We start from the raw sequence: 26,065 nt of genomic DNA, 5'->3' as shown, positions 1-26,065 counted from the left end.
GACCACCATAGTCCCTGTGCCCAAGAAGGCCAAGCTAACCTGTCTAAATGACATTCATATATGTAGCCATGAAATGCATTGAAAGGCTGGTGAAGGCTCACATCAACACCATTATCCCAGACACCCTGGACCCACTTCAATTCACATACCGCCCCAACATATCCCCAGATGACGTAATCTCTTTTGGACTCCACACTGCCCTCTCCCACCTGGACAAAAGGAACACCTACAGTACCAGTCAAAAGTTTGGACACAGCTACTCATTCAAGGATTTTTCATTATTTTTACTATTTTCTACATAGTGAAGACATCAAAACTATGAAATAGCACACATGGAATCATGTAGTAACCAAAAAAGTGTTTAAAAAATCCAAATACATTTCAGAGTCTTTGAATTAGCCACCCCTTGCCTTGATGACAGCTTTGCACACTCTTGGCATTCTCTCAGCCAGCTTCACCTGGAAAGCTTTTCCAACAGTCTTGAAGGAGTTCCCAGATATTCTAAGCACTTGTTGGCTGCTTTTCTTTCCCTCTGCGGTACAACTCATCCCAAATCGTCTCAATTGGGTTGAGGTCGGGTGGTTTGGATGCCAGGTCATCTGATGCAGCACTCCATCACTCTCCTTCTTGGTTAAATAGTCCTTACACAGCTGTGTGTTTTGGGTCATTGTCCTGTTGAAAAACAAATGATAGTCCCACTAAGCACAAACCAGATGGAATGGCGTATCGCTGCACAATGCTGTGTTAGCCATCCTTTTTAAGTGTGCCTTGAATTACAAATAAATCACAGACCGTGTAACCAGCAAAGCACCCCCACACCATCCCACCTTCTCCTCTATGCTTCATGGTGGGAACCGCACATGCGGAATTCATCCATTCATCTACTCTGTGTCTCATAAAGACTAGAACCAAAAATCTCAAATTTGAACTCATTAGATCAAAGGACACATTTCCACCAGTCTAATGTCCATTGCTCTTGTTTCTTGGCCCAAGCAAGTCCCTTATTATTATTGATGTCCTTTAGTAGTGGTTTCTTTGCAGCAATTCAACCATGAAGGCCTGATTCACGCAGTCTCCTCTGAATAGTTGATGTTGAGATGTGTCAGTTACTTGAACTCTGTGAAGCATTTATTTGGGCTGCAATTTATCCTTGGGAAATGTCAGAATAATAGCAGAGAATGATTTATTTATGCTTTTATTTATTTCATCATTCCCAGTTGGTCAGAAGTTTACATACACTCCATTAGTATTTGGTAGCATTGCCTTTAAATTTACTTGGGTCAAACGTTTTGGGTAGCCTTCCACAAGCTTCCCACAATAAGTTGGGTGAATTTTGGCCCATTCCTCCTGACAGAGCTGGTGTAACTGAGTCAGGTTTGTAGTAGGCCTCTAGCTTGCACACGCTTTTTCAGTTCTGCCCACAGATTTTCTATGGTATTGAGGTCAGGGCTTTGTGATGGCCACTCCAATACCTTGGCTTTGTTGTCCTTAAGCCATTTTGCCACAACTTTGGAAGTATGCTTGGGGTCATTGTCCATTTGGAAGACCCATTTGCGACCAAGCTTTAACTTCCTGACTGATATCTTGAAATGTTGCTTCAATATATCCACATCATTTTCCTTCCTCATGATGACACCTATTTTGTGAAGTGCACCAGTCCCACTTGCAGCAAAGCACCCCAAAACATGATGCTGCCACCCCCGTGCATCACGGTTGGGATGGTGTTCTTCAGCTTGCAAGCTTCCCCCATTTTCCTCCAAACATAACGATGGTCATTATAGCCAAACAGTTCTATTTTTGTTTCATCAGACCAGAGGACATTTCTCCAAAAAGTACAATCTTTGTCCGAATGTGCAGTTGCAAACCGTAGTCTGGCTTTTTTATGACGGTTTTGGAGCTGTTTAAAGGCACAGTCAACTTAGTGTATGTAAACTTCTGACCCACTGGAATTGTGATACAGTGAATTAATTATAAGTGAAATAATCTGCTTAAACAATTGTTGGAAAAATTACTTGTGTCATGCACAAAGTAGATGTGCTAACCGACTTGCCAAAACTATAGTTTGTTAACAAGAAATTTGTGGAGTGTTTGAAAAACGGGTTTTAATGACTCCAACCTAAGTGTATGTAAACTTCCAACTTCAACTGTACATACCTCTCCACATTGATCTGTTACTGGTACTCCCTGTATTTAGCTCCATTATTGTGTATTTGTTGTATTTTTTTAATGTAATTTTTAAACTCTGCACTATTGGGAAGGGCTCGTAAGCAAGCATTTCAAGGGGTACAGTTGTATTCATTTCAAGGGGTACAGTTGTATTCCGTGCATATGTCGTGAAGAATCGTTTCAAAATACACTGCTCAAAAAAATAAAGGGAACACTAAAATAACACATCCTAGATCTGAATGAATGATATATTCTTATTAAATACTTTTTTCTTTACATAGTTGAATGTGCTGACAACAAAATTACACAAAAATTATCAATGGCAATCAAATTTATCAACCCATGGAGGTCTGGATTTGGAGTCACACTCAAAATTAAAGTGGAAAACCACACTACAGGCTGATCCAACTTTGATGTCCTTAAAACAAGTCAAAATGAGGCTCCCCAAAGAAATACCACCCCACACCATGACTGACAACATCCGCCAAACTGGAGGATGTTGCAGGCAGCAGAACGTTCTCCATGGAGTCTCCAGACTCTGTCACGTCTGTCACATGTGCTCAGTGTGAACCTGCTTTCATCTGTGAAGAGCACAGGGCGCCAGTGGCGAATTTGCCAATCTTGGTGTTCTCTGGCAAATGCCAAACGTCCTGCACGGTGTTGGGCTGTAAGCACAACCCCCACCTGTGGACGTTGGGCCCTCATACCACCCTCATGGAGTCTGTTTCTGACCGTTTGAGCAGACACATGCACATTTGTGGCCTGTTGGAGGTCATTTTGCAGGGCTCTGGCAGTGCTCCTCCTGCTCCTCCTTGCACAAAGGCGGAGGTAGCGGTCCTGCTGCTGGGTTTTTGCCCTCCTACGGCCTCCTCCATGTCTCCTGGTGTACTGGCCTGTCTCCTGGTAGCGCCTCCATGCTCTGGACACTACGCTGACAGACACAGCAAACCTTCTTGCCACAGCTCGCATTGATGTGCCATCCTGGATGAGCTGCACTACCTGAGCCACTTGTGTGGGTTGTAGACTCCGTCTCAGGCTACCACTAGAGTGAAAGCACCGCCAGCATTCAAAAGTAACCAAAACATCAGCCAGGAAGCATAGGAACTGAGAAGTGGTCTGTGGTTACCACCTGCAGAACCACTCCTTTATTGGGGGTGTCTTGCTAATTGCCTATAATTTCCACCTGTTGTCTATTCCATTTGCACAACAGCATGTGAAATGTATTGTCAATCAGTGTTGCTTCCTAAGTGGACAGTTTGATTTCACAGAAATGTGATTGACTTGGAGTTACATTGTGTTGTTTAAGTGTTCCCTTTATTTTTTTGAGCAGTTTATAAACTTACAAGAACTTGTGAATTCAATACAGGCTTTTAATACAAACATATCAGAAGCCTAGATGGTCCGCAGAACACATACTTTCCCAGAGCACTGGCTCTGTATTTATACACACACAGCATATGAGTCCATTCCACATGTTAATGAAGTTACTTCCCTCAGGTCATCTGCCACCATTATCTCTCAGTCCAGGCTTCCTGCTTGTTCATGCCCAATAACACCTGTATCCGCTCTTGATTAGATTACAATGGTGGCAGGACCCTCTCGTGTCCTAAAATTACTATATGTCTATCTTACCCTAAGCACTTATGGCCTTTACCCTAAGCACTGATGTCCTTTACCCTAAGCACTTATGTTTGTTCCTCTCTATCTAATCTTTATAATGGTATCCTGCTCTTTCCATAATAGATCATGTATTTAAGTGTCACCTCCTCCTCTTTACCCTAAGCCCTTATGCACTTTAAGGCACGTACGGCTTCGGCCATTACACTTATGTCTGTTTAATCTTTGGTTCCCTGTCCACTTTCTGTTTGTGGTCTACTGTACACCTTTGCTCTACAGTATTATGTTTGTCCGTATATGTACCGTTTGCTCCAACAAATGTGACAAATAAAATTTGATTTGTTCATTCACTATAGCTCAGCGTTCAACACCATAGTGCACTCCAAGCTCATTACTAAGCTCAGGTCCCTGGGACTGAACACCACCCAGGTGGTAAGGGTAGGGAACAACACATCCGCACAACATGCTTACACTCAACACGGGGGCCCCTCAGGGGTGTGTGCTTTGTCCCCTCCTGTACTCACTTTTCACCCATAACTACATGGCCACGCATGACTCCAACACCATCGTCAAGTTTGCTGACGACACAGCGGTGGAAGGCCTGATCACCGACAACAATGAAACAGCCTATAAGAAGAAGGTCAGTGACCTGGCAGTCACCTCTATACCAGGCGCTGGTAGAAGAAGGCCCTAAACATAATCCAGACTGCATCCCAAGTCATAAACTGTTTTCTCTGTTACTGCACGGCAAGTGGTTTGAATGCACCAAGTCTGGAACCAACAGGACCTTGAAGGGCATCAACTCCCAAGCCATAAGACTGCTAAATAGTTAGTCCAGTTAGCTTTTTGGTTATCTGCATTGACCCCCTTTTGCACAAACTCTTTTGACTCATCACATACGCTGCTGATATTGATTATTATCTATCGTGTTGCCGAGTCACTTCACCCCTACCTATATGCACATATCTACCTCAATTACCGCATAACCCTGCACATCGACTCTGTACTGGTACCCCTCATATTTAGCCATGTTATCGTTACTCATTGTGTATTTATTCCTCATTTTATCATTTTTCTCTCTGCATTGTTGGGAATGCCCCGTAAATAAGCATTTCACTGTTAGTCTACACTTAAAGGAAGCATGTAACAAAACAAATTTGATTTGATTCTGTCCCTAACTATAAAAATACAAATAAATAATTTATAACTATATAGTGATATATATATCACTTAAACTAAATAAAAACAAACAATAAAGGTCTGAAAATAAACTGAAGCTGAACTGAATTAAAAATAAACATTAAAAAACTGATATAACTTAAAAACTATATAATAACAAGGATGTGATGATCATGCAATATTGACACTACAGGCTCAACCTAGTAAGTTAATACTGAGCATGTGTGCTGTAGCTTTTTTGTTAACATCTCTCTATTGTAGAATTTCTATCATAGTCTGCAACCCAAATGGCATCTTAATCCCTATATAGTGCACTACTTTAAGGTGCAGGCTTTGGTCAATGGTAGAGCACTAAGTATAGGGAATAGGGTGCTATTTGGGACATATCTGTCCTATTATGTACTGTGTTGTTTCTACAGACTGTGATCTACCCAAAGGGTCCCGAGGGAGACGATATGGGAACAGGGTTTCAACAGAAACCCCTCCCTCCACAAAACACTGCTTTCATCCCTTGAGAATTGGGCTTCTGTGAATACATTGCTCTTTTTCTTGTTAAAATTGTGTTTTCTAGGGCTATTTTTCTGATCCAAGCCAGGCAATGGTTGGCACCACATCACTGATCTGAATCATTTGACAGTTCAATATTGATATTGAAGTATAATGTTTAGGTTACTATATGGTTATTATATGTTACTATATGGTTGATTTTTTTTAAACTTCATGTTTTTGTAATTTCTCTCTTTTTTTATTGATATTTTTTTATTTTTTTATTGAATTCATGGTTCTTTCTATTAAGGCAAGTTGTCCAGGTCCTGAGGCAGCAAAGCATCCTCAAGAAGAGCTTTTGGGAATGTTTTGTTTTTTTGTCATATAATCCTCCTTTTAAAATATGTATACTTACCTGGAGTGACGTTTTATTACACGCATACTTACCCAGAGGGGCCTTTAAACATGCATAGTTACCTAATTACTTACCTGAAAAACTTACCTGATATCCAAACCAATGTGTAGACGGTATGTTGCTGTTCGTGAGAGGACCTGTGTGTAATCCTCTCTGCCGCTCCTGTTGAGCAATGTAAACACCATCAGCATCAACAATAACCACAGCCATTCATCCCAAACAACATCAGCAATAACCACGACCATTCATCCCACCGCTCAAAAATCACAAACCACCACTCCCCCCATAGTATTCTGAAGAACAAGTTTTCATTCCCTACTTTCTATTTTGAATACTGTTTTTTACCCCTAACCCAAGACCCCTTAGCCTAAACTAGATCCGTATCCTATTTCCAACACTTCCCTTTAAACTAGCGTTTCTCAAAGTCGGTCCTCGGTACCCCAAGGCGTGCAGGTTTTGTTTTTTTGCCCTAACACTACACAGCTGATTCAAATGATCAAAGCTTGATGATTAGTTGATTATTTGGGGTCCAGAGGACCGAGTTTGGGAACCCTGCCTTAAACCTAAACCCTTACCCTAAACGGGGTTTGTATGCTTTACCCAATCCCTCCTCCACTATTTTATATTTTTTTCTTTACTTCTTTACATGTTTAATTCATTAAAGTTTTTGTTTTAATAAAATCAAGCTGAGAAAGAAAAAAATGTAACATCTTTCCTTTTGTACCTTGCCAAACCTGACCTTCACCTGACAGATACATGGAGAAGAGATATCCCCACCAGTCCCAAAGTTCATCAGCGCACCACAAGAGGGATGCCAAATGGAAGATGTGTATATAAAAAAATATATATCTTTGATGCAATTTCAGTGTTGTTTGAGATGATTTCACTGCGATGCTGCTCACTGAATCAAGTCAAGTTGCTTGACATAGGCGTTTCAAAGAGTTGTCACTCTTTTCGGACGCTTGCCTTTTGGTTGATCCATTTGTGGTTTAGAAAGTGGGTGGGTTAGAAAGGAGTTGCGTGCAGTTTAATCAGTGAAGGTAACCTGCAGTGGACTTGTGATATTTGTGTGTGTTACTTCTGGCCAGAGGGAGAAGGCACTTTGTGTCACGCAACTTGGGTCAATATCTGTTTCTTGTTTTGCTCTTAGGAATAAGGCACCATTGAAAGGAGTGATTTCTGGGGTAGCGTTAAGTGTGAAGGTGGAACAATTTAAGTTAAAATTCCTGGTCTTTGTGATGCATCCCATTTGGTGCGACGCAGACCAGGTGGGGAGCGTGGTGAAAAAGTCATTGTCAGTACTTTTGAGTTTTGAGTCAGAGTCTCCAGGTCATGTTAGGATATATTAGTTATCCTGTTAGAGCTGTTGTGCAGAATCCACTGCACTGTTTCAGATGCAACAATTCTGTTCATGTTGCAGAAGTGTGTAAGTGGGAGATTCCAAGATGTGGGAAGTGTGCTGGAGGGCATGCGACAGAGGATTGTGTAGTTTCGGTGGATAAAGTTGTGTGTGTCAATTGTAGGGGTGCTCGTGATGCTGGGGATCAGAGGTGTCTGGTGCGAGAGAGGCAGATTAGTGTGGAGGATGGGTCAAGGGTGCTGGATCCTGAGAGGATCCCAGTGAATAGTAGATTTGTGCCAGTACAAAAGAATAGGGTAATGAGTGAGCTTCAGTAAGGTTGGCTTCTTAGCGTTCATAGCAAGGGTTATCAACTGTACCGCAGAAATGGAAAGTTAATCACAGAAAATGGATGTTATGGTGGCAGCTGCAGAGAAGTATTTGGGTATATGAGATTTGACTTCAGAAAAGTTACAGGGTTTGCTGAGGGGTGTTGTCCCATCCTCCCAGGCTGTTGGCATAGGCAGAAACAGATATGGTCAAAGTAGTAGAATGGGGTAGTGGGTTTTTAATGAGTGTAGGTGACCATTGCAGAGAAGTACTTGGGTGTAGGGCTGTGGCGGTCACAATTTCGTCAGCTGGTGATTGTCAAGCAAATAACTGCAGGTCTCACAGCAATTGACCGTTAATTAACATAAACACATTTAGCATCTCTGAGCTTCCAGACATAGCCTTTACAAGCCACTGATGCAGACCTTCGGAACATCTACATTTTAAAAAGTGTAATCAATCCATGTAATGTAGCCTACACCATCACAATATTGATTTCAGACAGGTCTGAGACAAAGAAAATGTAGTCTATTTCAAAAGAACGGAATAGCAAACTCTGAGTTGTCAGCATGATAGGTCCTGATCTGGCTATGCCATATGGCTGTGGGCTACACAAGTTCATTTAGCAGACAAGATTTGCTTAGAATTCATTATTTGCATTATTTGCATTATTTGTAGCGGCATTATTTGATATTATTTTATAGTATGAAGAACACAATTTAACAAAGCTGAATAAAATAGAAAATATATTTTCTTCAAATGATTATAGGGAGTACGCACATGCAGCTACTCTGTGTTGACTGGTTAACAAAGAAACAGGTACTCTTATATGCTTAATTTAGTTATTTATGTAACTTTCGTTGTGATACAAACATCGGGTGATATATTTTTAACACATTCTAAGGCTGCATGATGCGACTCTAATGATGATTTGCATGAAAAAGTTGCATGAAAGGCATGAGCTCTGCTTTATTTGCGCCATAGAGAGGCTTTTATTCTCTATTTTGGTTAGGCCAGGGTGTGACTAGGGTGGGCATTCTAGTTTCTTTTTTCTATGTTTTTCTGTTTCTATGTTTTGGCCGGGTATGGTTCTCAATCAGGGACAGCTGTCTATCGTTGTCTCTGATTGGGAATCATACTTTTTAGGTAGCCTTTTCCCCTTTTGTTATTGTGGGTAGTTGACTTTGTTCGTGGCATTGTTGCCCAAGTTAAGTTTCATAGTAGTTTCCTTGTAAAAAAAAGAAAGGTACGCTCATCACGCTGCGCTTTGGTCCGGTCATTTCCACCCTGACGACAGCCGTGACAGAGTCTCTCATTCACAATTTGACAAGCACTTGATAATGCCTAAAATTTCACACCGGCATCCCCTTTGTGTGGTCGCACTGCCCCCTAAAAAAAACCTTTTGCAGCCAGTGGCCGTTGTGCCCATAGGCTGAATATAATAACTATAATTCCCTTCTCCCAGCTGCATGCTGCATGCTCCGAAGCACCTCTCTCGGGTCTTTCTCACAGGCTACAAGTGAAAACAGGCACATCTGTTACGCTTGTGTTCTTTTCCGAAGACATTGTAAGAACTGTCCACATTTACTTTTCGTCAGCCAATAAGATGAGTAGGCCTAATGAACAGCAAAAGCACTAGCCTATGTCAATCTACTATCCCCCATAGTACAAAAGTTGACTTATTCTATTCTGTGCAAGGAAAAAATATTCCAAACATGGTCTGGGACAGTCGTGGGATGTGCTAGATCCCAAATTAATACAACCACTAGCATAAAAAAATGTTTTGCAATGAGGCTTGACATAACAGATTAGCTTATAATGTTGATAAACTATTAGGCTATTTCTTTACATTATAAGGCAACAAAAGTGACCGCAAATTTGATTAATGCTTTTATTATGAAGGAGCATTTTATGGTGAAAATATCTTCCCCAGTGGCGATTTAGGGCTCTTAAATCTTGGTGGGGCAAACACCAAAACTTTTTTTTAGATGCATGCCAGCAAAGCCACTACACAACACAACACTAAACAATACATTAATTGCACTGTAACGGTTACAAACGGTGCCCACAAATTGTTAGGGGCTACATAAAGCTGTCCCAACAGCAGAACTTTATTTTCAGCGCAATGGAGTGTATCTTTATGTCAGGGGTTCACCTAGGGGTCATGATAGGGGATGTACCAAATGTTTGATGTATTATAATAATTGATTATGTTTATGTTGTATTAATAGAAGGGGGGGGGGTTATAAGACCCCTCCCTCCTTACATTATAGGGTCCTAGACTACAGATTAACAATATATATATATATTAATTATAGAGGTTTAATATTGTTCCACAGTTGTTTTCTAGTTTCTCTGCCTCTTTTAAAGAAATGGTCTGAGAAATGTGTGACTGAGACAGAACTCTGAGGGGAGTGAAAGAGATAAGAGACTAGTCAGACATTCCACAATATATCAACTTGGGGAGTGGACATTTACTGCTTAGCCCTGAGAAAACACTGGAACTATTGTATCTCTCTTGCAAGTTTGTATAGCTGTGTACACATGGGCTTCGTCTGATGAGTAGAAGGTAATAACGTATGCAGTGACATCACTAGGGCTGGACACTAGGGTTTAATAAAATAACTTGGGACCTTTTCTATTTTGCAGAACTTACTAGGAAACATGCGTGCTATGTTCCTGTTGTCATCTTCTGTCTGCAATTGCATTAATAAAGGTTTTTGAATGATTTAATTAAAGATACTGTCAGAATGCTAATTTCACCAATGATTAACAAGGAACAAACCCCAACACTTACCACTGCTACACCTGGCTATCAGCGGAACCTTGTCTGGCAGCGAAACATTTCATTCAGCCTCATTTACTGCCTTTTAAAAAACAAAGCTGATATGGCAGACTTGCTTAGATAAATGTGATTTCAACTGACAATTGAGATGTACAAACTATGGCATAATGGGACAACGTCCGGATAAGAGGCAATCTGTAATTTCGTTTAAGACATTAATGAGCGAGCTAGGATGGATGTAGTCATTTGTTCAGCACTTTTGAAATGTACAGCTACAGAATTCAGAACATGGGCTGTTCTTACAGTGTTTGCCCTGTACACCAAGTCAGAACCATGGATAAATAAAGGGTACATATAAGCAGACAATGAAGCTCTTACAATATTCGATCATGACTAAAACAGGCTACATTTGCACCACCAAGTCAGGACAGTAGGCTAAATCAGGAGGGGGAAAAGGACCAAATTATTAGGGTGAGGCACATGGGCAACTAACAGCTTAGTATACAAAATACACTTAGCATTACTTTCTTAGCTACAGTATACATATCTCCCTGGCATATTACATCATTTATGCAGCATCATACAAGACATTTTTGGACTCACACTGTTGTGCTGTGCTCACTTGAACATGAAGGTGGTGCAGTGGTTCTTCTTCGGCAAAGTTTAGCATCAAACTTTGTGGTCAAACTCTGGCATTTTCTGGAGTAGTGGTGCTTTCAAGACAACTGGGAACTCAGAAAAAAACAGGATTCAATCATGATATCAATGATCTTCAGGTCGGAGCTCTAGAAAGAGGCCCGAGTTCCCGACTTGGAATTCCGAGTTGGATGACCTTTCAAAACATATTTTCCCAGTCTGAGCTATTTTTTTTCTGAGATCCCAGTTACCTTGAACACAGCAGAAGTCATGCTACATTGTCCACTTAGGAAGCAACACTGATTGACAATACATTTCACATGCTGTTGTGCAAATGGAATAGACAACAGGTGGAAATTAGCAAGACACCCCCAAAAAAGGAGTGGTTCTGCAGGGGGTGACCACAGACCACTTCTCAGTTCCTATGCTTCCTGGCTGATGTTTTGGTCACTTTTGAATACTGGCGGTGTTTTCACTCTAGTGGTAGCATGAGACGGAGTCTACAACCCACACAAGTGGCTCAGGTAGTGCAGCTCATCCAGGATGGCACATCAATGCGAGCTGTGGCAAGAAGGTTTGCTGTGTCTGTCAGCATAGTCTCCAGAGCATGGAGGCGCTACCAGGAGACAGGCCAGTACATCAGGGGACGTGGAGGAGGACGTAGGAGGGCAACAACCCAGCAGCAGGACCGCTACCTCCGCCTTTGTGCAAGGAGGAGCAGGAGGAGCACTGCCAGAGCCCTGCAAAATGACCTCCAGCAGGCCACAAATGTGCATGTGTCTGCTCAAACAGTCAGAAACAGACTCCATGAGAGTGGTATGAGGGCCCGATGTCCACAGGTGGGGGTTGTGCTTACAGCCCAACACCGTGCAGGACGTTTGGCATTTGCCAGAGAACACCAAGATTGGCAAATTCGCCACTGGTGCCCTGTGCTCTTCACAGATGAAAGCAGGTTCACACTGAGACAGACGTGACAGAGTCTGGAGACGCCGTGGAGAACGTTCTGCTGCCTGCAACATCCTCCAGCATGACCGGTTTGGCGGTGGGTCAGTCATGGTGTGGGGTGGCATTTCTTTGGAGGGCCGCACAGCCCTCCATGTGCTCGCCAGAGGTAGCCTGACTGCCATTAGGTACCGAGATGAGATCCTCAGACCCCTTGTGAGACCATATGCTGGTGCGGTTGGCACTGGGTTCCTCCTAATGCAAGACAATCTTAGACCTGATGTGGCTGGAGTGTGTCAGCAGTTCCTGCAAGAGGAAGGCATTGATGCTATGGACTGGCTCGCCCGTTCCCCAGACCTGAATCCAATTGAGCACATCTGGGACATCATGTCTCCCTCCATCCACCAACGCCACGTTGCACCACAGACTGTCCAGGAGTTGGCGGATGCTTTAGTCCAGGTCTGGGAGGAGATCCCTCAGGAGACCATCCGCCACCTCATCAGGAGCATGCCCAGGCGTTGTAGGGAGATCATACAGGCACGTGGAGGCCACACACTACTGAGCCTCATTTTGACTACACATCAGCAGCATCAGAGCTTGGAGAAGACTAGTTACCGTGACTAAATGGTCATGTGGAATTTGACTGCCTTCATGACTTGTGACCACCGGTGTGGCGGTAATACGGTCACCATAACAGCCCTACCTGGGTGTATGAGATTTTATTGCAGAAGAGTTAATGGCGTGGTGATTTATATTTTTATGAAATAGTGGTATATAGGTGTAGGGTTAGTTGGTGGTGCAATTTACTTATATTTTTTTAGGAACAGGAATAATGAAGAGAATTTAATGTCGGTAGGCAATGACTGGCCTCACACTTTAGTACAGTAGGGGGTGGTGTATGCACCGATCCGCCAACCCAATCCCAAAGAAAAAGAAGAAGCCTGTCTTTTCAAACTTCCTGGTAGTTAGCCATGAGATAAAAAGTACTTTTCAGAATGACTGTTCAGGACCTTTAAGCCTGGAGCCGAGGCTAGTGCAATATTATAAAATAGTAGCATCAGCACCCCGCCCTGCCCCAGTGTGCGCTCCTTACTGCCCTGGCTTGGGACACACTCTTTTCACACCACTTCGATACTGCTACGACCAGAAATGATTTTCTTAACTTCTTATGGCTGGGGGCAGTGCCCAGATGTGCCCAGAGTAAACGGCCTGCTACTCAGTCCCAGTTGCTAATATATGCATATTATTAGCATACTCTGAAGTTTCTAAAACTGTTTGAATGATGTCTGTGAGTATAACAGAACTCATATGGCAGGCAAAAACTTGAGAAAAAAATCCAACCAGGAAGTGGGAAATGTGAGGTTGGTCGATTTTCAACTCAGCCCCTATTGAAGATACAGTGGGATTTTGGTCATGTTGCACTTCCTAGGGCTTCCACTAGATGTCAACAGTTTTTAGAAACTTGTTTGAGGCTTCTACTGTAAAGGAGGGGCTCATAAGGGCTGTATGAGTCAGTGGTCTGGCAGAGTGCCACGGGCTCGGGTCGCTCGTTCACGTGAGAGGTAGCTCCCGTTTCATTGTATTTCTGAAGACAAAGGAATTCTCCAGTTGGAACATTATTAACATTATTAACATTAAAACATCCTAAAGATTGATTCTATACATCGTTTGACATGTTTCTACGGACTGTAACGGAACTTTTTGACATATCGTCTGCTCCTAGTGAACGCGCTTCGTGACTTTGGATTTGTTTACGAAACGCGCTAACAAAAGTAGCTATTTGGACATAAATGATGGACATTATCGAAGAAAACAAACATTTATTGTGGAACTGGGATTCCTGGGAGTGCATTCTGATGAAGATCATCAAAGGTAAGTGAATATTTATCATGTTATTTTTTACTTGTGTTGACTGCACAATATGGCAGATATCTTTTTGGCTGGTTTGGGCTCTGAGCGCCGTACCCGATTATTGCATGATTAGCTTTTTCCGTAAAGCTGACACAGCAGTTGCATTAAGGAGAAGTTTATCAAAAAATTCCATGTATAAAACTTGTATCTTTGATCAACATTTATTATGAGTATTTCTGGAAATTGATGTGGCTCTCTGCAAAATCACCAGATGTTTTTGGAACTACTGAACATAACGCGCCAATGTATACTGAGATTTTTTTATATAAATATGAACTTTACATAACAAAACATACATGTATTGAGTAACATGAAGTCCTATGAGTGTCATCTGATGAAGATCATCAAAGATTAGTGATTAATTTTATCTCTATTTCTGCTTTTTGTGACTCCTGTCTTTGGCTGGAAAAATGGTTGTGTTTTTCTGTGACTTGGCGGTGACCTAAACTTGGCGGTGACCTAAACTTGGCGGTGACATATATTCTCCTAACCTGCCACAAAAAGTCACTTAGGTATCTTGCCTTAGAAAGAGTGTTTTACTTTTTCATCACAATCTCACACTCAATTTGTGCAAATTTGTTAAAAAGTATTTTAGCAGATTTTGTGCTTTTCAATCTTTTTAAAGTTATTGGAGCAATGGTGTTCTTCACTGCCCTTTTGTGTCCTACATTTATTTGTATCAGTAAGCAAACGTGTTAACAACCCAATATTGTTAATCAACCAGTTTGTCTTCTAAATACTTATGTTAGTTACCTTACATTGTGTTATTTTTTTATTAATGCCAATGCTGTTTCTATGCATGTTTTTGCTTAATACTTTGGGATACTGGTGCTAAGTCGGATTTTATGAGAGTTGCCATAATATTGGAATAAAAAGCTGTGTTTGTCAGTATCATGGTATTGTTGTATCGATGAAGGCATTTGATTGGGGTATGGGGATACATTTTCATGATGGAAAATTAATCAGTAAATGTGGGAAAAAGAAGACTTGCAAAACAAATCTGTTTGGTTTAAATTCTCCTAGTGTGACTGCATGGTATTTACAACGATAACGAGTTTGGACTATGATCAATTAAGCCATACCAATTCAGTTAAATGGGTTAATGTTGAATAATTAATTATGTTGGCTTACACTTATGACACTTCCAAGGATGTTTCATGATGATTATTACCGTTGTGTCAATCATGTTATATACTTAAGCTATTGTAACAAGCCTTATTCCAGCATTGTAGGCCTACTGCCTCTGCCCAGAGGCCTACTAGGATTTCATGGCAACGGCCGTTAGAGCTCACTTTGCCATGTATGAGCCCTGGTTAGAGTCCCTGTTGCAGCTTTCACTTTCTTTCACTACATTGGTGGCAGCATTGAGATCACATCCAGCTCACATCTAGTTATGTGATCTAGTGGTGGGAAGCATTAATTTTTCAACATTGTGTTGGGTGTAATTACATTGACATATCTAGTGAACAATTGATAAGCAACAATGGGTGTGACGGATAGTAGTAATCACTACAGGTGTGATCAAGCCTTACATCAAACTTGCCTGAATCTGAATGGAAAGTGCTATGTATGCCCTGACCAGTTATTCAGAAGAAATTCCTCTGTGACTAGACCTTTTATAAGTTAACTTACCAGTGTAGACCCAAAACAAACACATTCTACACATGTACAAATTACATGTTTAAAGTGTTATTACAACCATGGTGTTCTTTTGTTACTGAAGCTTATTTAAGTGATAATGCCTGAGAAGTGATTGAAGTAATAATGCCAGTCGAGGGCCGGCAAACCATGCATATATATCCTCCAAACACCGGCTTTCGAGGGCATTATCACTTTTATACAACGGGTTTGTCAAGGTTCAGGAGAAAACCCAGATGCAGACAGTTTCGAAGTAACAAAGGTTTATTACAAAAACAGGGGGGGAGGCAAACGTCAGGTCAAGGGCAGGCAGAAGTCAGTAATCCAGAGCAGAGTCCGAAAAGTACTGAATGGCAGGCGGGCTCAGGGCAGGCAGAGGTCAGTAATCCAGTTTGGTGTGACAAGGTACAGAACGGCAGGCAAGCTCAGAGTCAGGGCAGTCAGAATGGTCAAAACTGGGAAAACAGGAACTAGAGAAAGACAGGAGCACGGGAAAAACGCTGGTAGGCTTGACGAAATAAAACGAACTGGCAACAGACAAAAAGAAAACACAGGTATAAATACCCTGGGGATAATGGGGAAGATGGGCGACACCTGGAGGGAGGTGGAGACAAGCACAAAGACAGGTGAAACAGATCAGGATGTGACAGGGTTACCAACATATTCAAATAATGATTGACATATTTTCATTAAAAACATTATTTTGATACATTTATTCATACTATTTCATCCTTCCCCAAGATATAGTCCCAACACAAATCTAAGGTTGCTACCCAAGCCGGCTGGTCGTCCGTTCTATCGGTTTGGTTGCCAGAGACACGACCCAGTCGTTCAGTCTTTTTGTTCTGCATCTATGGACGCGACCCAGCCGTTCGTTCTAAATGGTTCATTGCCATACTGGCTGGCAACTTTCTTATCCCTTGCTTGCTAGCTAGCCAACTACAGCTAACTTACAGTCACATGCAGCTAGAATAACAGCAAAGTAGCTGCATTTGCATTTGTTTAAGCTGTTTTCTAGTGACATTTATTTGGATGCATCCATAACAATGAGCTAATGAGGCGTGATTTCGCATAGCATAGAAAATGGCATAGGACAGTTGTTCAGAGGAGCTAGCCAACAACACAATCACTTCAAACTGAAGCTGGAAAGACTGCAAACTAGCTGCACTTCATTTCGTTTTTACCTTTTTTCAATTGACATTTAATTTCTTTGTATATATCCATAAAAATTATGCCAGCTGATTCATGATTTTCACTGGCTGAGAAACGCTACCTGTCTGTCTCGTCTCGACTCCCGACACGTTCATTACTATGGGACAGCTGGAGATCGAATTTGAATATTGAAACAATGTTGCAAATGTCGGAGAGACTGACAGAAATGTTTACACAAATCTCAGCTTTTGAAAACGAAATGTTAGTCTAAAGGAAATGTGAGAAAGTCTAGATGCTTTTATAGTGGAGATCAAGTTTTTAAGTTGCTTGACTGGGCTAATGAGAAGGGTGGATTGTGCAGTCAGATGGAACAGAGTAAATGGTCATTTCAACATCATAGATTTAGCCGGTGTTAACTTGTGGAATAGACACCGGCTGGAATACGGTTTTAACCAATCAGCATTCAGGATTAAACCCACCCATGGTATAAATATCAAATAACCTGACAATGATCCACATCATATGGGTAGACAAATAATGTGAGTGTGTTATGCAGCAAAACACAACTATCCTTTTTTAGGATGCAAACCATTAATATGAATCACTGTTAATCCATCCTGTTTTGATTTGATCTAATGAGATCAGAATTGAGGCCTTTCCCAGTCATGAAGGACGAAGCTAGGCCCCTCTTGGATCTCTTTGGTGATGACTGAACTCAAGTTAGGGGTTATATGTCAGACTCTCTTATACCCCTTTGCCCATCATGTTATACCCATTTTAAAGCTGAAATAACTTGCATCATTATTATAGGGCTGTGAAACCCATAGCCCAATGGCTTCAGACTGAACATTTCTCACTGGAATTTGCTGCTGACATTGAACATAGCTTAGGGTTAGGGTATTTACTTAATTTCAGACTCTCCTATGCCAATATTTCCAACATCTTATACCCCCATTTGTTGTAAATAAACACTTTTTAAGGGGATATAACTTGTGTCATTATTATAGGGCTGTGAAACCCACAGCCGAATGGCTTCAGACTGAGCATTTCTCACAATTTGTTTCCGGAGAGCAATTTCCAAATTATAACAGCTAGTGTCCATTTATTTACAGTAGTGTGTTGATTAATTATTGCTTTCTTCAGTGGAAATACAGAATATGTATAAAAATGCTAAATATAAGCATGTTAATCATTACTGAAACATGCAAACTACAAACATTTAACCAGTTAAAGATAATGAATACATGACCACTAGATACAAATATTTCATTAAAAAATCATTCATACAAAAGTCAGGAGTTGGCTATAACATGAGTACTAACAAAGTGTGTTTAATAATAATAATAATTTCCCATCATAAAAATGGATCCCCATTCCCCCAATAAAATACCTTCATCGATACCACAAAAACAATGACCTTTCTGTCTACAAGCACACCAGTATCACAAAGTATTAAGCGAAAACAGGCATAGAAAACAGTACTGGGTGTAATAAAATAAAAAACATTGTAAGGCTACTATTATATTACAATTATTTCTGTGACAACCTGGTTGATTAACAATATTGGGTTGTTAATAACACGTTGTTATATAAATAATGTGGGACACACAAAAAAGGCAGTGTGACACCAGTGACACCATTGCTCTAATAACTTTCATAAGATTGTTCTGAAGTTTGCCCCCCAAAAATGTATTTTCCTCAGAATGAAGTCGCGCAAAAAAATATTTTCACACGAATTAAGCCACACAAAAAACAAATAAAAATGCACCAAATCTGCTGAAATACTTTTAAAAACATATTTGCACGAATTGAGTGTGCGATTGTATTGCTCTGTTTGAGGTAGGGACGTCTGAAAACTGCCGACCCGCTCATTAGGTCTATGGCGGCAGATTGACAAGGGCGGCATTTTTTTTTAAAGCTAAACTGACCAAGTTGTACATCCAACAACACATAAAACCTTTACATAATTCTGCCCAAAAACAATGACAATTTCTCTCGACCAGTGGCATATGGACTTTTTAGGTGAGAGCTGATGCAGCCCTGTGATAAGCAATGTCCACTTTGTCAAAGGCATTGATGCAAAATATTTATCTTATCCATTCCCAGCCTGCAATCTCCAGGGTGCTGATGGAGACGCAAAAAACAAATTTAACATAAATCGTGTAGCAGATATAGCATATGGTAGAATGAGTATGTGTCCTTTTCTGTAGCCTACAGGCCGGTGATAGTGTATGAAACTGCAATGAGATGGAAACCATATGACCATATGGAATTGACCGTCAGGCTACTCACAACTGCTGTCCGTTAGTTTCATCCCATGGGCTAAATTGTCATGCTCAGTGGTTTCAAGTTTGTATCCATATATATTTTTTTATTGAAAAAGGAAATACTTCTGCATTTCCCGCAGTTGTTAACACATTGCAAATAGGCTCAGGATTAGTTGGGTAGCTGATATTCAGAGTTTAAATATCGCTTTCGACTAATAAAGCCAATGCAAAGGCCTGCTTTACAAACTGTGGGTCTACCATATCAATGGGCATTCATAAAATTCCATTGCTTGTGGACATGGTAGGCTACACCCCAGTGAGCACGGGCCAACGTCTTCTTGACATCTTTTTTTGTTGTTCTTGTCTGGACCTGCAGTCTTTTTGTGTGTGTTTTACAAATGGTGAGCCTACCACATAGATGAGCATTCCTAAAATTCCATTTCAGGTGACACTGTAAGCTATACCTCAGTAAGCACTGACCGACACTGATGCCTTTTGGATTACTTTTTTTGGTCTTGTCCAGTTGTCTTTTTTGGTGCAATCTGGACCAGCCTTGATTTGGCTCAAACGTAGATGTATAAAAAAATGATGTATTTTCAACTTTCATTCAGAACCCGAAAATGAACCACTAATGAAATGGCTATGGCCATGGCTACCAAGAATATGCATTGTGTCGTCCCCCCGCCAACCCCTCTTTTATGCTGCTGCTACTCTCTGTTGATCATCTATGCATAGTAACTTTAACTAATCCTACATGTACATATTACCTCAAATAGCCCGACTAACCAGTGCACCCTCACATTGACTCTGTACCGGTACCACCTGTATATAGCCTCGCTACTGCTATTTTTGGCTGTGTTTTTATTTCTTTACTTATCTATTGTTTACCCGAATACCTATGTTTTACTTAAAAACTGCACTGTTGGTTAAGGGCTTGTAAGTAAGCATTTCACTGTATGGTCTGTATTCGGCGCACGTGACAAATACATTTTGATTTGAACCTGATTTCAACATCTGGAAAATACGTATTTTCACCTTTCATTCAGAACCTACAATGAACCTAACTTCGACATCTTGAAAATACGTATTGTAGACGTCATTTTAACGTAATTTTGCTTACTGGGACTATTCTGATAAGGGGCGGCAATTTTGTGGTCTCGCCTATGGCGGCCGGGATCGGCCGGTCACATGAGCATTTTCACTTTCCAAACGCCATTTGAAGTGGGTTTCAGTGCAGGCGGGAGATCTATTTTATCTTCGAAAAGAACAATAGCAACATGCTGTAGGCCTACAACTGAAAACGTTTTTGATTACGTCCATCGTCCAAACTGGAATGTAGCCTATTTTCGTCTCGATTGCTTTTGCGCGTCTATCGTCTGAATGAATCATTCCACCCTGGGCCTGAAATTGAAATGTAAATAGCCTACAATCATACTTTCATTTATGAATCTATACGTGCAACCCAATTTTAACCTGTTCATTAATTATTAAACTGTTAATATATTCAGTGACCTGGTAAATATTGGATTTTTTTCAACAAAGAAAACTGAGTTGAAGAGGTGAAGTACAGTTACGATCGGCGCCAATGGACACGTTGGCTTTTCTGACAGATAAGCAGTTACTGCAGTTTTTACGCTGTAGTAGGACAGAGATGTCGTGCATGGTGCAACCACACACCTTTCTTAACCAGCTCCGTGACCACCACCTCATTCCGGAGAACATGTACAAGGTGAGAGCAGTAGAGACCGCCAAATTTCTGTAGACATAACCGCCCAATCAAAGGCTCAATTTAATCCCATCGGTCACAATACCGAAACAAACTTTTGTAGGTCCTACTTTACAGGCTTGAAATAAATTACAACTGTACTTAACAAATAAGTCATATATTATGCATTATTAAGGTGAAGTATGATTCAGAGAAGTTTCATTTAGATTTCTCAAAATGGTCACAAGACAAGGATAAATCTCCAAGGTTTAGACCTACTTTTACACCAGAAGTCTGTATTCAACAGCTTAAAAAAACAACTAGATTGTTGAAATGTTTTCATATTTAGTTTAATGTTTAAAGGGTCTAGTTTACATGAACTCCCTAGTGGTGCAGAGGTCTAAAGGCATCACTACAGACACCCTGGTTCGATTCCAGGCTATATCACAACCGGCCGTGTTTGGGAGTCCCATAGGGCGGCACAATCGGCTCAGCCTCGTCCGGGTTTGGCCTGTGTAGGCAGTCATTGTAAACAAGAATGTGTTCTTAACTGACTTGCCTAGTTAATTATAAAAACAAAAAATAGTCTATGTGCCTTAATTTACTTTGAAGGGGTCATCATGAATTTGACAGTAAATTATATACAGCTCGGTGGCAAGTAAAATGTTGTATTTAATATTAAAGTACACCTACTGTAATATAAATACAGTATCATAGCAAGTACTGTGTAATGACACAGTACAATACCGTAAAATGTACTGTATTAGGCCTATACTGTAAATGCTACCATCATCGAAAGGAATTAATGATTGGATGAATGAATTACATTTATTGAGGTGAGGGTTTGAATTTCATAGTATTTTACTGTAATTACAAGGGATTGGTGAAAGATTTTACCAAATACTTAGGAAGAGGTCATCATCTGATGGTGTCTGTGAAGGAAGAAAGTGGTAAGCAAGTTATTTCCAAAAAACAGATTTTCACCAAGTCAAATACATTTATTGTGTTAGAGATATCATGATGCTTTTATCTGAACCAAAGTAGATCATTATAAGATTGTTCTGTACATCAGTTGGAGTCTCTATAAGCTTCAATATGAGATCCTAAACCTAGCATAAAAGTGCATCCTTGTAGCTGTGTGGGCAATAGTCAAAATGTTTCCCATCGGGTAAGTTGAGCCAATGGCAAGTTGAGCAAATTGAAGTGTTTTCTTCCCAGGTGTAATGCAAGGCATTATTGCTGGCATATGAGGCAACAATAGGGTCTGGCCTATGCTAAAAGTGTTTTTTAAAAAGTGTTTGTTAGGTGTTAAACCTGTGTTAAAAGGTTATTTAAATTATTAAAAGACAAAAAGTGATTGCGAATTGTGTTTGGGAAATAAAGATTGACATGGTTTTAAAAAGGTAGTGGCAATATTTCATTCAGTAGACATCTTTAGGAGGCTTAACTTACCCTGTTCCGCAGCTCACCTTACCTCGTAAATTGTGCCAAGAGACCACTTTTTTTGTGACTAGCTATGTTTTCAAAATTGTAATGTTTTCCTGAATTCTGATTATTTCCGGGGATACACAACATCCTGAAATATATGTAGATATCTTTGTTAGAAAGAATACTATATTTCCCTTGACGGAGTGGTGCTGAATGTAAAAAAATGCTCAACTTACCCCACTCTCCCCTAAAGCATATGAATTCATATTTGGTGTTTTATAGTGTTACGTTTGATACCGGCGCCACAGAGTTCAGATGATAGCAGTGGATTAAAACAACGTCTCTCTGATAATCATACGCTGCTGTTTATTGTTAACCAGTAGATGTCACTAATGTGCCTTGTGAACTGATAATGAAGATCCGTTTTTCGGCACATTTTGGTGAAAGCGCCAAAGCCTTCAGAAAGCATCGGTTTCCCATCACTAGTGTTTTATATCACTTGCAGTCCAAATTGGCAGCAACTTCAGGGCAAAGCAGACCAAAAGGACATGGCAAATGCCTTTTGCTCAACCATTTAAGGTTTAAGACTAGCTGCCACTCCAATCTGTCCCCTATACATTTTAAATTGATGGGACACTATAACCACATACGAGTTAAATTGGTACAGCATTGTCAATCACGGATGCAATAAATATAGCCTCTTACAAGGTGCGCCTCAAAATATGTTGCATCCAGTGTTGCATCCATGATGCTCCTTGTAGTTATGAATATACTTGATTAAGATTATTTTACAGATGATTTTACCATTATCCATTAGCCTTTACATTTGTTTAAAGCAGTGATTTTGACTGTAAAATATTGGCCATGTATAGACCCATACACTGAATTAATGTAATAACTTATCAAATATGTATTGTCAATAGGTTTGTTTAGTGTAATTTACACAATTGTAGACCTTACGTAAGTATTGCCGAATAGTCACAAGTGTACCTCGTTTATCAGAGTATCGAACCTGGTTCATATGGGTATTTGTGCTGAGATATGTAGGTGTAGATCCAGTTTATATTAGTATTGGAACTAGTGTATAGACCCGGTTTGTAGGAGTACTGGAGCTGATGTGAAGGGCCGTAGCCAGGATCTGAGTTTTAGACATAAAAAACAAAAAAAGTTGAAGCTCATTTACTGCATTTCTATACAATTTAAAAACTCTAAAATTCGATTTGGAGAACAAGGTCTACACCCGTTGTATTCGGCGCATGTGACTAATAAAATTTGGTTTGATTTGATTTGAAAACGATTGTAATCATTTCCCTGTTAGACCGCTAGAGGTTACTTGAGGTTCTCCAGGGTTCATCGGTTCAACACTAATTCTAAGAGTGTTCTATGTACACTAAGACCATTCACTCTCCTATTACTAGCTGGGTACAAAAAATATAAATAACACGTCTTTGAATGTTATTGTAAAAGTGGACATTGGAGTTGATGATCATTGATTAGTAATATGGCCATGAATTCCTGTCTGTCACATGAACTGATTGGGATGGTAGTTGCTTCTAGAGAATCAAGTCTATCACTCTACTCCAGCCAAAATTTGTTAACCCCCACAAATTGGACCATGGTTTTGTATTTGACCCCTCCTGCAGAAGCTGATTTTGATTAGGAGTAAGGAGCTGAGGGAGAAGGGTGTGTACCGGGTGTTGGACTGGGTGGAGGCAGAGAGGCCCGACAGCATCAAGGTGTTCTGGAACTGTGTGTTCAGGGATCACCTCCTGCAGCAGTACCCCACGTTACGCCTGCTACGAAACCGCCTGCTGGACGGTCAGTTCTGGAGCCTTCACTCTTATTACTCTCTTATTATGGCCTTATTATGGCATTTGTATGGATAGGCTAATATCTATATATAATTCTAACTCCTAGTATAATATAAATGTAGTCTCAATGGTGGATACTTTGAAGTTGAGGTTCAAAGCCCTGTCTAATTTGTATTTCTAATAATGATTTATTAGGTGTACATGAATTAGGTTGCATGGTTTGCTCAATGTTGCCACCAATCCCTTGTAGGGTCGTTCACATTCTATGAGAAACTGCCAGAGAAGGTGGAGAAGGAAGAGGAGGAGGATAAGAAGAAGAAGGCTTCAGCGGAAGGAGGAGAGGAGGAGGAGGAGAAGACAGGAAGGAAAAAGAGGAAACAGAAAAAGAGAAGTGCGAGTGCGGAGGAGGAGCAGCCCAGCACATCCACCCAGTCCACCCCCAGTCAGAAGAGGAAAGTCCAGAGGCTCAAATACTGTGAGTCCCCAGCTTATGTTCCCTGGGGGAAAAGAGGAGGCCTTGAGTAGGAAAGTCTAAAGTACCTCTAACTTCAAACAGACATTTTCTTGAGTAAATATTGACTCTTGAATTCATAGGGTAGGAAGTAGGTTTATTGTTTTGGCGGGGTGAAATATATAAATTTTTTATTTCAAGTCAAATCTTAATGACTGTCCCCAATGTGTCCCCATGCAGGCTCACCTTTCAGGAAGGGGGAGAAAGCTGACATCTGGACCTGGCCAATCTACAAGAGCCAGCTCCCAGTCACCTGTGGGGACAAAGAAGGCATGCTCAACAGGGACAAGCTGGCCAAAGGTAGGTCATAACAAGGACTTTATATGATGTGTTTGTGTGTAATGATGGATGTGGTTTGGCTGAATAACCTTGCCTGAGACCTTAAAAGTGGCAATCTGCAGTTGCTACATCATTTTTTTTGACATTTATGATATGTATCTATTGATTGTTGAAGAATATAACTAGAAATATCTTGAGCTTAGTTTAACTGTTTTACCCCATCAGAACAAAATATGCTTGTTTTAACTCCAATGTTTGTATACAAAGTAAATGTAAACACACACTATATACCCTCAAAACATGGTTAAAACTAGAATGTTAATAGTATGGATGTTCAGTCTTTGCACCCATAGCGCATTTGATGAATATGAGAGTGGTTAAATTTATCCAACCCAGAGACCAGAGCCCATATCCACAAAGCATCTCAGAAAAGGTCCTAGGGATCCTGTTAAAAAAAAACACAAAAAAAAACAACAAAAGACAACTCACAATAGGTTTTAGGATATCATAAAATACTGCCCAGACAAATTCTGAGCCAGGATTAAAATCAAGTTTATCTCAGCGGGGAATCGCAACATTTTGAGCAAAGGAAATATAGTGATGATGCTCATTGACAATGTTGCAAATGAGGTCGAATAACCAATCGTTGATGAGACATTGCCAGTTTGAACTCTATAGGTAGCGCGCTTCAGACAACCACCCGAATCTGACTGTAGCCAAATGTTGCAAAAGTAAAAAGTTTGATATAATTTTCGCCCACGATCACTTTTCCTACTCTAATATGTTGGCAAATATAACCTGTTTTTATTCTTCTGATGGTTTTTAAAGTTAATTATTTTGACAATATTACCGTTATATCAACACACTCGTCACTCCCATTTAACAACTCTGAATCGCTTTGGCACACAAGGCATCAAGTCACTTGCAGATAATGTTGCATACAACGTTGTAAACAATGTTTGAAAGGTCTATCATTTTCATCGAACACAATCAAATTTAACATAAGCCGTAGATACCATCAATTGCCCAATTTATAGGCATGCCCAATTTAAACAGATTTTTTTAACAAAGTGATGTTGCTCTCCAAATGGATAATTGAAATAACAGAAAAACGGGTTTATTTATTAGCCTAGTGTTTATAAGTATTTAGGCATATACTTGTGGAATTGGCCTCATGTGAAATCATTGTCAAATGCTCAAGAGATACTGTTACATGTACAGTAGGTCTAGATCATTTATGGATTGATCATATACAGCAGAAATATCAAAACATTATTTTAACAACTCCAAAGTAATTGCATGTGGCGCAGGAACCACTGACTCGCTGCATTTTTCTATTATCAAGACACCTGCTGGTAACTCTTAACTTTTTAGGACAGGTGTCCTAAAAATCTGTTGATTAGGTGTGACTTTTATGATTAAGGATAGCTTTTATTTTTTACCCATCAGCACTTACAATAAATGTTCC

General features: G+C 40.4%; 1 protein-coding gene across 2 annotated transcripts in view; it reads left to right on the top strand.

Moving 5' to 3' along the window:
• LOC112225875 (nuclear body protein SP140-like protein) overlaps positions 1–26,065 on the top strand; it is a 48,879-nt gene that overhangs the window by 10,377 nt on the left and 12,437 nt on the right. The window contains exons 1-4 of one of the 2 annotated variants that reach the window (XM_024389977.2): positions 20,023–20,592; positions 23,640–23,814; positions 24,058–24,282; positions 24,499–24,618. In XM_024389977.2, the coding sequence (XP_024245745.1) occupies positions 20,449–20,592; positions 23,640–23,814; positions 24,058–24,282; positions 24,499–24,618 (664 nt within the window). In that variant the 5' untranslated portion in view covers positions 20,023–20,448. Of the gene's footprint in view, positions 1–20,022; positions 20,593–23,639; positions 23,815–24,057; positions 24,283–24,498; positions 24,619–26,065 lie in introns of those variants that run through there. The other variant, XM_024389976.2, reaches the window with a different exon arrangement.

Source organism: Oncorhynchus tshawytscha, linkage group LG27 (genome assembly GCF_018296145.1).
Source record: "Oncorhynchus tshawytscha isolate Ot180627B linkage group LG27, Otsh_v2.0, whole genome shotgun sequence".
NCBI lineage: Eukaryota > Metazoa > Chordata > Actinopteri > Salmoniformes > Salmonidae > Oncorhynchus > Oncorhynchus tshawytscha.
The sequence above is the reverse complement of the archived record's forward strand: the minus strand, read 5'-3'. Positions and strand labels throughout refer to the sequence as shown.